This window comes from Periplaneta americana, chromosome 17 (genome assembly GCF_040183065.1).
Source record: "Periplaneta americana isolate PAMFEO1 chromosome 17, P.americana_PAMFEO1_priV1, whole genome shotgun sequence".
Taxonomy (NCBI): Eukaryota; Metazoa; Arthropoda; class Insecta; order Blattodea; family Blattidae; genus Periplaneta; species Periplaneta americana.
The window spans coordinates 123,552,911-123,567,562 of NC_091133.1; the positions used below are offsets into that span (position 1 = coordinate 123,552,911).

A 14,652-nucleotide genomic window follows, 5' to 3' on the forward strand; every position below is an offset into this window, starting at 1 on the left:
TTAAGAAATGTATTGTATATTTTTAGTAGAGCCATCGATGTAGCTCAGTCGGCAGACTCGCTAGGCTGCTGATCCGGAGCTGCGTTCGAGCTTGGATTGGATCCCCATTTGGTCTCATTGAATGGTTTCTTCCGAGGTTTTCCCCGGCCATGGGACTGAAGCCGGATGGTCTATGGCGAGTCCTCGGCATCACTTCATTTCACCCCTTTGATTTGATTACCTGGTTGGGTTTTTCGAGGTTTTCCCCAACCAAAAGGCAAATGCTGGGTAATCTTTTGGCGAATCCTCATTGTAGAAAATTACTAAATTGTAAAACTGTAAAAATTGTAAAATATTGTAAAAATTGTAATTGTATTATTGTAAAATTTTGACTTGTTCCACATCTTAAAGCTTCATTGCTCATGTAAGATCTATGGAATATAATGAATGAATGAAATACACTTTGAGTACTGATGATAAACTGACAGTGTGTCTTTCTCCAAGAATTTACTTTTATTAAGGATTGAAATGTATAAACCAAAAACAATTGTAATGTATTCGATTGCATAGTTTTGAATGTGACTGTTCACTACAGGCTATCATAAGTGACATCCTGAATTGGAAAACAGTTTATTTAATCAGCTATTTAAAGTTTATCAAACAGCAACCCTTGAAACGTACAATTATAGTTTCCTTATCCAGAAAAAACTAAATGAGAAATTTTGCATTCAATCACATTCTTTACCAAGCCATCGTTTTACAGAAATCATACTTAAAATAACACAATTTTCAATAAAAAATTCATGGCATGCATATGACCAGTTCAACACGAGTAGATTCATTGGTACAGAGTACAAGACATTCCTATGCAGACCGGCCCCATGCCTTTACCTAACAAAATCTATTGTTGGGCAGCAAATGGCTATATGCCGGAGTACAGACAGGTCCATTCAAAGCAGAATTAAGCTAGAAAAAAAAATAATTGAAGCGTCGGCTGGAACAACGTTATAAGTTACATTTAGTAAAATTTGCAGGAGCTGCAAAAATGTGTACACATACAACGTTGTTCTTATAGGATAGCAAACTTTTGAGTGGACAAATTTCACGTACTGCATTGATGGACAGTTGCAAGCCAAAGAGTATAGCAAAGTAACATGACATACAGCATTATTACACGGAAACACGCCGAATGAAAATGTTGTAACTTACAACGTTGTTCCAGCCGACGCTTCAATTGTTGCAAAAATGCACAAACTAAAAATTATATTCGTGCTAATTGCGAAGTGCTTGTGCAATGTTATAAATAATTGTGCAGAAAGATAAAATTAATGAAGTTTGCAGAAACAAGAAGTTATGTAATTTGCTTCTTGGAGTTTTATTACTTTTAATCCATCTTATCACACTCTAGATATACTTATAGTAGGCAAGTAAATCATTATACGTAGGTATGTTTAGAAACAATTACTGCTGAATTTACATCACATTGAAATACTTATTTTATGGGTACTCTAAATATTGAAATTCTTTACTAGTAAGCCCTTCAATATTTATTGTTAGCACAGTGCTAACTGTTTTTACTGAAAGGCGATTTCTAATCCCAGGTTTTTACAAGATTCATGTAACTAAATCCTCGCTTACAATTTACAGTGTGCGATGGAATTATATAAATCAATTAAATGAAATTGTTCACTTAACTTACAGTAATTAATTGTCTCATTTCGTGGGGTGCAGTTTGTGTGTGTGTGTGTGTGTGTGTGGGGGGGGGGGAGTGGATTTGCTTGTTTTTTTCTCCTCTGGAATTAATCCTATCCAAGCTTTGTCAGTCTTATTAGGTACCGGTACATAGAAAATGCCTTTCTTTGACATAATGAAACCACGTTTTTTGCAGGCTTCTTTTATTTTCACTGAACTGTACTTGGCTTTGGAAAGGGTCGCAATGTACCCCTCCGAAAAAAACTCGATTTTCTTGGCCATTGCTGCTGTGAGACGCCTGTTTTGTCTTTTAAATGTGCAGATATTTGATCCGAACAAATGTAACATTTCAAAATTCCTTTTCAGAACGAAAAGTTATATTTGTTCAGATCAAATTTCTGCGAATTTAAAGGAAAAAACTAAAATTATTTCAATCATTTATTATCATAAGACACTACTGTCTTTACAAATGGAATCTTCATCTTACGATGTTTGGTGACGTATACACGTCCGTTGATGTGACATATTAATGAATTTAAAAAATTTTATAGTCACAATCATGCCATAGTATGAAAGAAAAATTTCACAACCTCGAGCGGGAATCGAACCTGCGACTTCCTGTTCTCCGGTCAGGCGTTCTACCACTGAGCTATCGAGTTCGTCTCACTCCAAAGGCTTGGAATTATCCCTTCATACTGGCGACTCTGTTATAGAGTACTGTCCATAGCGTCTGATCTAGTCAGCATTGCTTATGGATTTAAAGAAACTTTACAAATGTAATCTTCATGAAGATAGCTCAGTGGTAGAGCGCCTGACCGGAGAACAGGAAGTCGCAGGTTCGATTCCCGCTCGGGGTTGTGAAATTTTTCTTTCATACCATGGCATGATTGTGACTATAATAGTATTTAAAATGAAGATTACATTTGTAAAGTTTCTTTCAACCCATAAGCAGTGCTGACTAGATCAGACACTATGGACAGTACTCTATAACAGAGTCGCCAGTATGAAGGGATAATTCCAAGCCTTTGGCATGAGACGAACTCGATAGCTCAGTGGTAGAGCTGAGACGAGATGTTATGGCACCAACCTGCGCCAAGTTTTAAATTGCCGGTTAGCAGGGTAGAGGAGTGGGGGTTGTTTGGGTTACGGTTCTCAAGCTCAGCGCGGCAAGCATAAGCGTTTCATCTCTTTCCAAAAACATTCGTCTTATCTTAGTATCATCACTTTCCTACTCAAGAGGCCCAAGGTACCTAATGAAATTACGCCCGCTATTCCATCTTTATATTCTTATTCTCCGTCCGAATCAGACGACTGATTTGTGCTGGAATCAGATGTCCCTAAGTTTATGGAAATGTTCTCCAAAATACTGTCCATCGCGTGCTCACTTTCAATGTAATTGTTCTCTACTTTATTCACATAATCATACACTGATATCCATTCTTGGAAGAAGCGATTGCAGAGTCGGCCTCTGTTTATGGGTAGCGGAGAAATTATAAAGGAATCTTTTTATGACTTTCTCATCAAACCTGTCTACAGCTGCAACAATCTTCTTCTTCGGCTGTGATTTTTCCGGACTGGAGAAAGAATCTGCTGTTCCTGCCTCAATATTTTCCCCTTCTTTCCTGATTCTGCTAAGGTTCGCTTTGAAATACCAGTGGCAGCCAGTACTCTTGCACACACGCTTTTCAATGGAATTGGTATTCCGTTTACAATCTCTTCTGACATGAATTTCCATACATTGTATGCTATTTCATGTCCTTGACTATGAACTACTCTATGATTTCACACCTTAGACAATGCCATAATGAGGGCGGTCAGAAGAACAATGTTTTCAGTATTAGCAATAACGATCTGAACACTCGGAATGCTAGTAACCAACTAACCCAACACCCCTCCAGTTTAGTGTGAGGGCGAGTCCAACCAAACGAACTAAAATGCGTCCCTTGCGCCGGTGCCATAACTTCTCGTCCGGGCTCTAGAGCGCCTGACCGGAGAACAGGAAGTCGCAGGTTCGATTCCCGCTCGAGGTTGTGAAATTTTTCTTTCATACTATGGCATGATTGTGACTATAATAGTATTTAAATTCACTACTGTCTGTAATTTACTGGGCATATTGGGAATTAATTCAGTAGCTTTCCCAAAATACACTATGGAATGTTTCATATAACATAATTTTTTTCTCAAAAAGGAAGCAAAAACGAGCAAAATTGTACTAGAATTTTTTATTTAAATATCTCAAAGGACAACCATTTGAAATTAATGACATTACTTACGGTTCAACCTGTATATTTTCCATACTTTAATAACTTACAGTTTCTCTTACATAAAACTTAAAATGCAATAGAATTCAATGCTTCCTATTGCGTCCAAAGCAAACAGGTCTTCAAAATTAGTACTTAAATCAATATGAACTGGTGTAATGACTGTGAATAATGCATTCTATATATTTTTTAACATCCATTCCATGTACTGCAACTCAGTTGTAATCCCAATAAAGTCAGTATAGAAACCAAAATGTTTATCACAATGAACGCATATAATTTCTGGGATTTAAGAATAGAAAATTCGTAATTATTTATAAACATATAAAAAACGAACAAGAATAAACAGTCCTGAATTCATCAAATAACATTTTACTACATAGTTTAAGATCTATATGTTACAACTGAAAATTCGAGTTGACTCTTTCATGAACGTACCCATAACAAAATTAATTTCCATTTCTGAGATTTTTCCCCAATCTATTCCCCAGAGAATGTGCTTGTTCAGTTCTGAATACGGACTAGCAAAGAAACAGAAATATGAAGACAGTATCTGCGCCCTCTTCAGGAAGGGCAGAAGAGAATATAAACAGGTTGCTGGTATATAAAATAACCAGTTTCAAACTTCGTGTCCTTAGGTGCTTGTTTCATCTAATTAAAGAAACATTCCGAAATCACTGGAATGGTATATTAATCATCTCATCACATAACTGAAAAAAAAAAAAAATTAACTTCCCTGAAGGGTGTAATAATCTTGCATTATGGACTGCAACTGTCTTCAATAAATGGAACAAAATTTTCTTCATTACTGCAACTCCTCTCCATCAACGATAACCTGCAAGATTAAATTTAATTTGTTTCAATGTTTTATCGTAGGGGAATTCCATGGTATGTGTTAGGGACGTGACATTTACAATGTTCAACATTTGGAATATATCAGTCCCCTAACTACCCATTGTGCAACTCAAACCAAGAAATGGATTCGGAACACCTCAAAATCTGTGCTTCAGTGGCTGACCATGATAATGTCTTTGAAAAATATTGGAGTGCAAGAGGTCAAATGACTTTATTGTCAAACGCCTGGCATTAGAAAACAACAACAACAATGTTCAACATTTGCCCATTGTGCAACTCAAACCAAGAAATGGATTCGGAACACCTCAAAATCTGTGCTTCAGTGGCTGACCATGATCTCTGTGAAAAATATTGGAGTGCAAGGGGTCAAATGACTTTATTGTCAAACGCCTGGCATTAGAAAACAACAACAACAATGTTCACCTCAAAATCTGTGCTTCAGTGGCTGACCATGATATCTGTGAAAAATATTGGAGTGCAAGGGGTCAAATGACTTTATTGTCAAACGCCTGGCATTAGAAAACAACAACACTGTTCAACATTATTTTTCAAAGCACTGAATGGACATAAAATCAATTTGTGTCCATGTGCCTTGAATAAGTGATATATACCGTAAAGTGGGGTAAAGTCGGACATTTTATGAGTTTTTTTTTTTTTCATTAAAAATACTGTGTATTTCTGGGTACAGAAGTATAAGTTTTCATATACATCATCCTATATCCTTTTATTTAATGGTTCTTCACAGTGCCAGGTCGATGGCATTTAAGTGTGCTTAAATGCGACAGGCTCATGTCAGTAGATATACGGGCATGTAAAAGAACTCCTGCGGGACAAAATTCCGGCACATCCGGCGACGCTGATATAATCTCTGCAGTTGTGAGCGTGGTTAAATAAAACATAACATTTTTTCTTCACAGCAAACATTATTGCAACAATAGAAGTGCCCTTTTCTCCACCTAGAAGCATGTCCGACTTTACCTCACTAGTGGCGGAAAAGGTGGACACGTGTAATGATAATGAAACACTAAATCAGGTTTCAAATACTTCAAGGGGTAAAGTAGAACATCTAAAATACATGTGAAATATATTTAAGCCACATATTCATGTACTATTATAATCAATTTGTGATACAGTAGCGGTTTTCATGTGTGGCGGCAGGTCTGGCAATGATGAGAGCTACACAGAAGCAGCAATTGTGATATTATATCTCCTGCATATAACTTACAGATGTGTTCTGAATTCATTTATACTAGGTAGCTTATTAGTAGACCTACTGTATATTTAAAGTACTGATTAGGCTCAACCTCCTTCTTACACATTCATGGCATGTCCGATTTTACCCGAAAAATTACAATGATTCATTAAAATGACTGTCAACAGCTTGCAATATTTTCTACACACACGAAACTCTACATACGGTACAATATCATTGAAGTCCCATGATTACAAATTGTAAAAAAATTTCCCCTAACTTAACCTGAATTCTTGTTATAACTAGGTTTTAGCTTACTTTTAAAGACAATTCAAAATTTGCTATTCTATAAATGCTATTTCTCACAAAAAAACATGGAAAATTTGGAGACAAATACTTTCATACATTACTTTCTTTACAACATGTCTGATATGGTTAGAAAAGAAGTATACAGAACTTTAAATTTACATCTATAAATGGAGAGGAACATTTTTAAATATATGCACCGTAATTTGAAAATTTAGTGTCAACTAAATATCTATCAATCTTCGTAATGTATCCAGCTGTTTGCTGACAACATAAAGTCCACTGTAGTCTATTCAGTTGTTGTTTTTCACAAGAAATGAGGGGTATTTTGATCGGTGTTCATTATAGATGCCTGTTGCTAGTAGCCAGAGGTGGGGTGTCTTTAAACTGAAAGAACTCCAAAAGGAAATAACATTTCAATGGATACCTAGTCATTGTGGTATACCTGGAAACGAGAAAGTCGATAATATTGCAAAACAGGCAACATATTTGCAAGTGATATCTCTATCCAATGCTTTTGCTTCAGTAAAGTCTCATTTTACAAACCTATGGATCAACAATTGGCTCTCTTCTGACAAAGGAAAAATTTTACAGTCTACAAAAGAAACCAAATGACCTGGAAATGTACAAAAACTTGCCCAGGCATGTTCAAACATTTTTAACAAGAGCCAGAACAGGTCACATTGTCACTCAATTGTACCTACACCGATTTCACATTTCTGATAATCCTACTTGTCTGTGGTATAATAATCAAGGTGAAGATCTGGAACACATTCTTCAACTGAATATGTTTTATTTTTAATTTCGAAAGTATTTAGTTTATCAAAAATGCTACTGTGTTTTGTTAACCATAGTATATAAAAAGTGCAGTAAAATTTTCATGTTCCTAGCAACAAAAATTTTAAGAGCCTTTACATTTTGAATATAACAAAATTTGCTGAAAAAATGCAATAAAACAGCTTGTAACACTTTTTATAGAATTCGAATTCAAATTCAAAAGTATAGCCATTTAAACATAACGTAATTTTTGTGCTACCAAGTGCTGCTGAGCAATGAAACTTGCTAAACATACAAATAAGAGAAAAGCTGATTCATTCTTTTTTGTGAAAAAATGACCAAAATTTTAAACTACACACGCACATACACACACACTGAAGGAATGGTAATATTACATACCATGACTGGTCCAAACTGGTGGTTGATACTGCTGCACCAATGGCTGATACTGCGGTGGGTAATACTGCTGAGGTTGCTGATACTGTTGTGATGAGCAATACTGCTCCGGTGGGTAATACTGCTGAGGTTGCTGATACTGCTGCTGAAACTGGTGCTCTTCAGGTGGATAAAACCCCATAGGCTGAGGTGTGAAGTTCTGTGGAGGAGGTGTGAACCTCTGTGGAAGAGGTGTGAAGTTCTGTGGAGGAGGTGTGAACCTCTGTGGAAGAGGTGTGAAGTTCTGTGGAGGAGGTGTGAAGTTCTGTGGAGGTTCTCCAAATGGTCTTAGAGACAGTAATGGTGGAATGTCGGATTGCAGCGACTGCTCTACTGGAGGATAATACAAGCGTTGATTTTCAAAATTTGGACTCCGTGTTCTGCGTACTCGTTGCACTTCTGTGGATTGGTTCTCGATTGTAGATGGGTTATACCTGAGAGGAAAAGAAAACAAAAACACTTCTACATAAACATAATATTTTTCAGTAAGGCAGTCATCTTCACCATCTGTCTCCCATACATCCATGTTGTTGTTTTCTAATGCCAAGCGTATGACAATATAGTAATACAAGTTACAAGAGCGGTATGTTGACGTTTTCATGTTCGAGGAAAGATTGAAAAAGCGAAACGTAGTTGAGCTTTTTTAATTTCCGAGAACATGAAAACAAACATACCGCTCGTGTATCGTACATTATTTTGTGCAAAGATCGTTTATTACATACCTGAAAGACGAATTTCTAATTAGTTGCAATGAAATCTCCATCTTGGTTTCTGTTTAATGACGGCAACTTCGGAAAACCAAAATATCTTTCTTCAACATTGTTGCTATAAAATGTTTTCTGTGTTTACTATACTCTAGCAGGCCGTGATATACGTCTGTCTTTCCCCCCCCCCCAGTCTATAAATGCGAACTTAAAACAAATGGTAAGGTTATGTAATGATTTATTTTTCATTTTAATATTTTAACAATATTATTTATATAACATATTGCAGTAATAACATCCGCATCTGGAATCTTGTTGATTTTTTCACGGCTTCCTTAATGTTACTTGTATCAGGAATGCAATAAGTTTCGTGGAGTAGTAGACTTTACTTAATTTTTGCAAATATTTAAAAAAAATAATTAACATTGCAATTTAGGTGAAATTGCAGTGGTAAGTTTCCAATTTATAATTATTACTATGTTAAACGTCTCTAAAAATAATATGTTAAAAGCCTAAAGCAGTAAAATGAATGTCGCGCTTAAGCAGTAAGAAGAGGGAAATTGTTATGTGTGTTACGTTGGGAATACTGAATGTGGTATTTCACACTTACCGCGTATTGGTTCTGTGCGGAAAACAAGCAAATACGCACGATCTCGCACAAAAGTCATTTCACCTCTTGCACTCCAATATTTTTCAAAGATATTATCATGGTCAGCCATTGAAGCACAGATTTTGAGGTGTTCCGAATCCATTTTTTGGTTTGAGTTGCACAATGGGCAGTTAGGGGACTGATATATTCCTATTCTATGCAGGTGTTTGGCCAAACAATCATGGCCTGTTGCCAATCTAAATGCAGCTACAGACGATTTTCGTGGTAAATCGGGAATTAACTGTGGATTATGATGCAATGAGTTCCACTTTTTCCCTTGAGATTGTGTTAGCAAATTTTGTTTGTTGAAGTCTAAGTATGTAGATTTAATAAATCTCTTCACAGAGTAATACGTAGATTTAGTAACAGGTCTGTAAGTAGCAGTGCTGCCCTTCTTTGCTAAAGCATCCGCATTCTCGTTTCCCAGGATTCCACAATGGGATGGTATCCATTGGAATACAATTCTTTTATTGAGTGATATTAATTGAGAGAGCGTTTTTGTTATTTCTGCTGTTTGAGATGAAGGTGTGTGTTTAGAGACTATTGATAGAATAGCTGCTTTGGAGTCTGACAATATAACTGCATTCTTAAATTTATTGATGTGGCTTAGAAGATTCCTGAGACTTTCACTTATTGCAATGATTTCTCCATCAAAACTTGTTGTTCCATATCCAAGAGATCTATAAAGTGAGAAGAGACAGCACGTAACACCTGCACCGGCACCTTGTTCCCTGGAGATCAAGGATCCGTCGGTGTATAAATGAAGCCAGTTTTGTGGAGGGTACCTAATATTAATTGTCTCTAAAGACAACTGTTCCATTATTTCAGTGTTTACTTCTGATTTCAGTATTTCTTCTGTTAAATTTAGATTATATTCTATATTTAATAGAGTTAAAGGGTTTGGTTTAATTTGTAAGTTTTCTTTTAAATTCGGGATATCGATTTTCTGTTTTAATTCTTCAACCATGGATATGAAACATCTATGTACAATATTCAATTTCACAGCAGATTAAAGTACGGTACATTATGGGAACAAGAGTGAAAAATCAAACATGCTAACAAACAAGACAAAACAGAATAAACAGAAACCACCAACCTATCCTTTCATTAACTGAAACTAACAGTATATAGAGAGCCACCAGCATAGCTTAGACAGCAGCGCATTTGTCTACTGATCAGAGTTGTGCTTGGGCATGGATTCATTTCCTGCTAGACCTCATTACCTGATCGGGTTTTCTTGTGTTTGTTGTAATCCAAATATTGAAACCCTATTTTACCTTTGGTATATTAGGGTTGTAGTTTGTTACATGTGAAATACATTATGTAGTGATAATACACAATTTTAAAGAATTAATAGTAGGTGTGAATCATAGTTTCAATATAAATACACTAATTAAGAGACAGTAAACAATACTAAATACGTTATGCAATAATTACTTTCAGTTAAAACAAAATGAAATACAATTAGAAATTATAATCGAAGGTGTAGAGAAATTGCAAGATTATTACATTAATTTGTGATTTTATACATAATTTTAAGCAATATTAATGAGATAATGCACAGAATTGGCGTAGTTACAAATAAAACACCTATTATATAGTTGGTTTGCGATAGTAAAAAGAAAAAAATAAAAACAAAATTACTTATGGTTACAAACTATATACCTGTCATCAAATACTCAACAATAGTAAAAACTATAATACAAACATAGTTATTGTTGTTATTACTATTATTATGTCCCAAAGATAGACACCTTGTTTTACATAGTGCATTAGGATTTTATAACATCATTAATTTATATACAATTAACAGCTACAGTCTTGCGTGGATGTGGTGTATAAACTCTGTGAATTGTTTGTAACAACATTTTTTTCTAAGAAAATGGTAAAGGGGTGTGGAGTAATTTAAATTGCAATCCGAGATATGATATCTTAAATAGTGTCTTTTCCTTTCGAACACTGGACAGTGAAAAATCAAATGTTCAACAGTCTGATTCTCTTTGCATATGCACAGAGATTCTTCTGCACTTTTGATCCTAAATCTTTCAAAGTAGGAACCGAATTTTCCATGGCCGGTCATAAATTGGGCGTAAAAGAAGTCGGTTGAGAACTGACTGCAACATAGTCTGTCTTGTACATTGGGAAAGAATAATTTCTTGGTCACAGAGCCTTTAACACTAGAGATCCAGTATGTATTCCACTTGAGTGTAGTTGTGTGCTTGATCTTCTGCTTAATGTACGAAATAGGACAGGTGGAATATTTATATTCTGAGTTGGTTGAGGCTGCTTGCTTCGCTAATGTATCCGCTCTTTCGTTTCCTTCAGTACCTGTGTGGCCTCGCACCCACATTAAGCAAATACGACCTTCAAATTTAAGTATTAGGGATCTAATTTTCTTGTGTTTTCAATCTAGTTTGTTGTAGTTGCCTTTTATTCCATTTTATTGCTGGTAGCCTGAAAATTTTTTCATTTTGAATTAGTGCCTGTTCTTCTAATGTTAGTCTTATTAATGGATTTTTTGCTGTCCACTTGCTCTACTGCTTCATTTAGAATTCGCAAGTTTATCGCCTTTATTTTTCTTCCTATGACCATGGTATTCGTCTTGTCTGCATTTATCTTTATCCCGTACTGCTCACAGCTGTCATTTAGCTCCAATACATATCCCTTAATATCATCTCCTCTTCTGCTATTATCGCCATATCATCAGCAAATCTTATATGCTTTATTCTTCTTCCTCCTACTATCACTCCTCCCATGTTCTGAAAACAGTTCTTCATTAAATCCTCCAAGTAGCTGTTGAACAGGGTAGATGATATAAAGCATTTTTGTCATACTCCTCTCCCAATTTCACATATACACTGCTTTTGACCAATTAATTTCATCAGAGACCCCACATGTTGAGAGAGTTTGATGGTCAATGTTACGATTATGTGATGAATGCAATGCAGTTTAGGGTGGACACTTCGAACACTGCTGTAAGCAGTATATAGAATTGTGTACTGTACATTAACACCTGGCAGCCGGGTAGCTCAGTTGGTAGAGCAGCTGGCTACGGACTGGAAGGTCCGGGGTTCGATCCCAGGTGATAACAGGATTTTTTCTCGTTGCCAAACTTTCAGAACCGCCCTGAGGTTCACTCAGCCTCCTATAAAATTGAGTACCGGGTCTTTCCCGGGGGTAAAAGACGGTCAGAGCGTGGTGCCGACCACACCACCTCATTCTAGTGCCGAGGTCATGGAAAGCATGGGGCTCTACCTCCATGCCCCCCAAGTGCCTTCATGGCATGTTACATTAACACCTACTGTAAATTGTATGGAAGTAAATTAATTCATCATGTCATAACCTAAGAACTTGTTAACTCCTAAATGAAGTGTCGCAGAAAATGAGATGTCTCATGATAAAAATAGTCCTCCATGCGAGATCTATCACCCCTCAGAGTTTGGTCCAGAGGTCCTGCGTCACTTCGTATACACAAAAGAAATGATAAACTGTAGGTGCTACATATGACATGCAAAATACCGGTATCACAATTTTTCTATTATTATTTCTGAAACCAATGTTACATACCTCACAACCTCAGGCTGCGGTTGTGGCATTTCCAATTGTGGCTTCTGAGGGAGTCCACATGGTGTAGGAAGGTGACTTGGTCCCTTGCATTTCCTGAAAAAATTAATAAATACGTAAGTAAGTAAAGTTATATTACCGGTTCTTCTGTATGGTTGTGAAACTTGGACTCTCACTCTGAGAGAGGAACATAGGTTAAGGGTGTTTGAGAATAAGGTGCTTAGGAAAATATTTGGGGCTAAGCGGGATGAAGTTACAGGAGAATGGAGAAAGTTACACAACACAGAACTGCACGCATTGTATTCTTCACCTGACATAATTAGGAACTTAAAATCCAGACGTTTGAGATGGGCAGGGCATGTAGCACGTATGGGCGAATCCAGAAATGCATATAGAGTGTTAGTTGGGAGACCGGAGGGAAAAAGACCGTTAGGGAGGCCGAAACGTAGATGGGAGGGTAATATTAAAATGGATTTGAGGGAGGTGGGATATGATGATAGAGACTGGATTAATCTTGCACAGGATAGGGACCGATGGCGGGCTTATGTGAGGGCAGCAATGAATCTTTGGGTTCCTTAAAAGCCATTTGTAAGTAATTAAGTAAAAACAAATGAATACTAATTAATTAATGAAATACTATGAACATTGGATTTTCTCCATTTGTATTTTAATATGGCAATAAATGTACATGATGTTATTAATATTTTTGTCTGAAATGATGATAGCTTTAAATTATAAGCATCCTGTATTGCGATTGGATATATTCCGAGATGGAGAAATGTAAGGGTCGTGTTTATACCAAACGTAGGGAAAAGAGATCTTGCCCAATCGACTGATCAACCTTATCTTTTATTTATGTTAAAAACACACAAAAAAAATTGGTTGATGGACATATCAGAAGAAGTGATCTGAAAGAGTAACCACTTCACCACAGACAATATTTCTTTCAACCTGGTAAATCCACAGAGACTGCCCTTCATTGCCTCATTTCAAGAACTGAAGGAGCACTTAACCAGGGACATAGAGTATTGGGGGTTTTTCTGGATGTTTTATGATACATTCATATATCAAATCAAAATGATGTACCAAAGTATAATATGATATTTCCGTGCAGAAATTCTGCATTACCATAATATGAATATGATGAAGAATGGGTAGAACAGAGAAAAATTCTCTCCAGCACCCTGACTCGAACCTGGGTTTTCAGTTCTACTGCTGACGCTTTATCCATTAAGCCATATCAGATTCTAGTTCCGATGCCAGATTGAATCCTTCTCAGTTTAAGTTCTACCTTTCTGTTTCCCTTTGGTGCCCTACCCTCATGTACTGTGTCACAGAATATGTGACAGTGCCACAATGTCCAACACTATGTAAGTTACAGAGGTGCACTCATTATGAGTGACTAGGTGGATGGGGTCCGAAGGAACAAGGCTCCATCATGAATTATGGAATTCAGGATTCAATCTGGCATCGGAATTAGAATCCGGTGTGGCTTAGTGAATAAAGTGTCAGCATGTACAGCTGAAAACCTTGGTTCGAGTCCCAGCGCCAGAGAAAATTTTTCTCCATTCTACCCATTCTCCTCCAGATATCAAGCTGTAGAGGGAAGGGGTATTGAGAACATCCTAAGAGGGAATGATGTTGGATATATGGTGAAAATGTTTATTCATCTTTCCAATTTATTTGATTTTGCCTCTAGAGAAAGGGTAAATAGGTTTCAATTTTAATGTTCATTTTCCATAAATTAATGTTTTGACGGATTTTTTAAAATTTATTCTTTGATTTATCTTCTTTAAAAAGATCGTTACACTTAAATGATATCTATGTTATTAATTCTTCGTCTTTCTGAAGAGAAGACAAATTTGTATGTATAGAAGGTTCATTTTAACGTTCATTTTTCTTAAGTTTAGTTTTACCATACTAAAGAAAATCTTTCTTAGCTTATATTTAATCTAGAAAGCAGAAACTTTTAGCAACTGTTTATCTGGATGTTTACATGTATTCAGATTTTTTTTTGTTTATATATATATATATATTGTTACAGATGGTAATGTACTGAAAAGCATTGATAAAATATACGAATGAGGAAAAAATCATTTCTAAGTAAGGAAATAAACAAAAGAAAAACTACTGTTTCACCATAAAGTCAAGTTACTTGTACATGAACTGCAAAAACATCAGCTGTCTAGCTTCAGCAGTTTTCAAGAAAATCTTCCTTATGTAAGACATAATTTAACA

The 14,652-nt window shown here is 36.1% G+C and overlaps 1 protein-coding gene across 1 annotated transcript in view; it reads right to left on the reverse strand.

The window, feature by feature from the left end:
- Positions 1–3,948: 3,948 nt before the first annotated feature.
- The window catches only part of LOC138692563 (serine-rich adhesin for platelets-like), a 46,325-nt gene continuing 35,621 nt past the window's right edge, over positions 3,949–14,652 (reverse strand). Inside the window, exons 7-9 of the mRNA XM_069815538.1 lie at positions 12,418–12,510; positions 7,462–7,931; positions 3,949–4,767 (exon numbers count right to left, since the gene is read on the reverse strand). Coding sequence (XP_069671639.1) covers positions 4,757–4,767; positions 7,462–7,931; positions 12,418–12,510 — 574 coding nt within the window. The 3' untranslated portion in view covers positions 3,949–4,756. The remainder of the gene's footprint in view (positions 4,768–7,461; positions 7,932–12,417; positions 12,511–14,652) is intronic.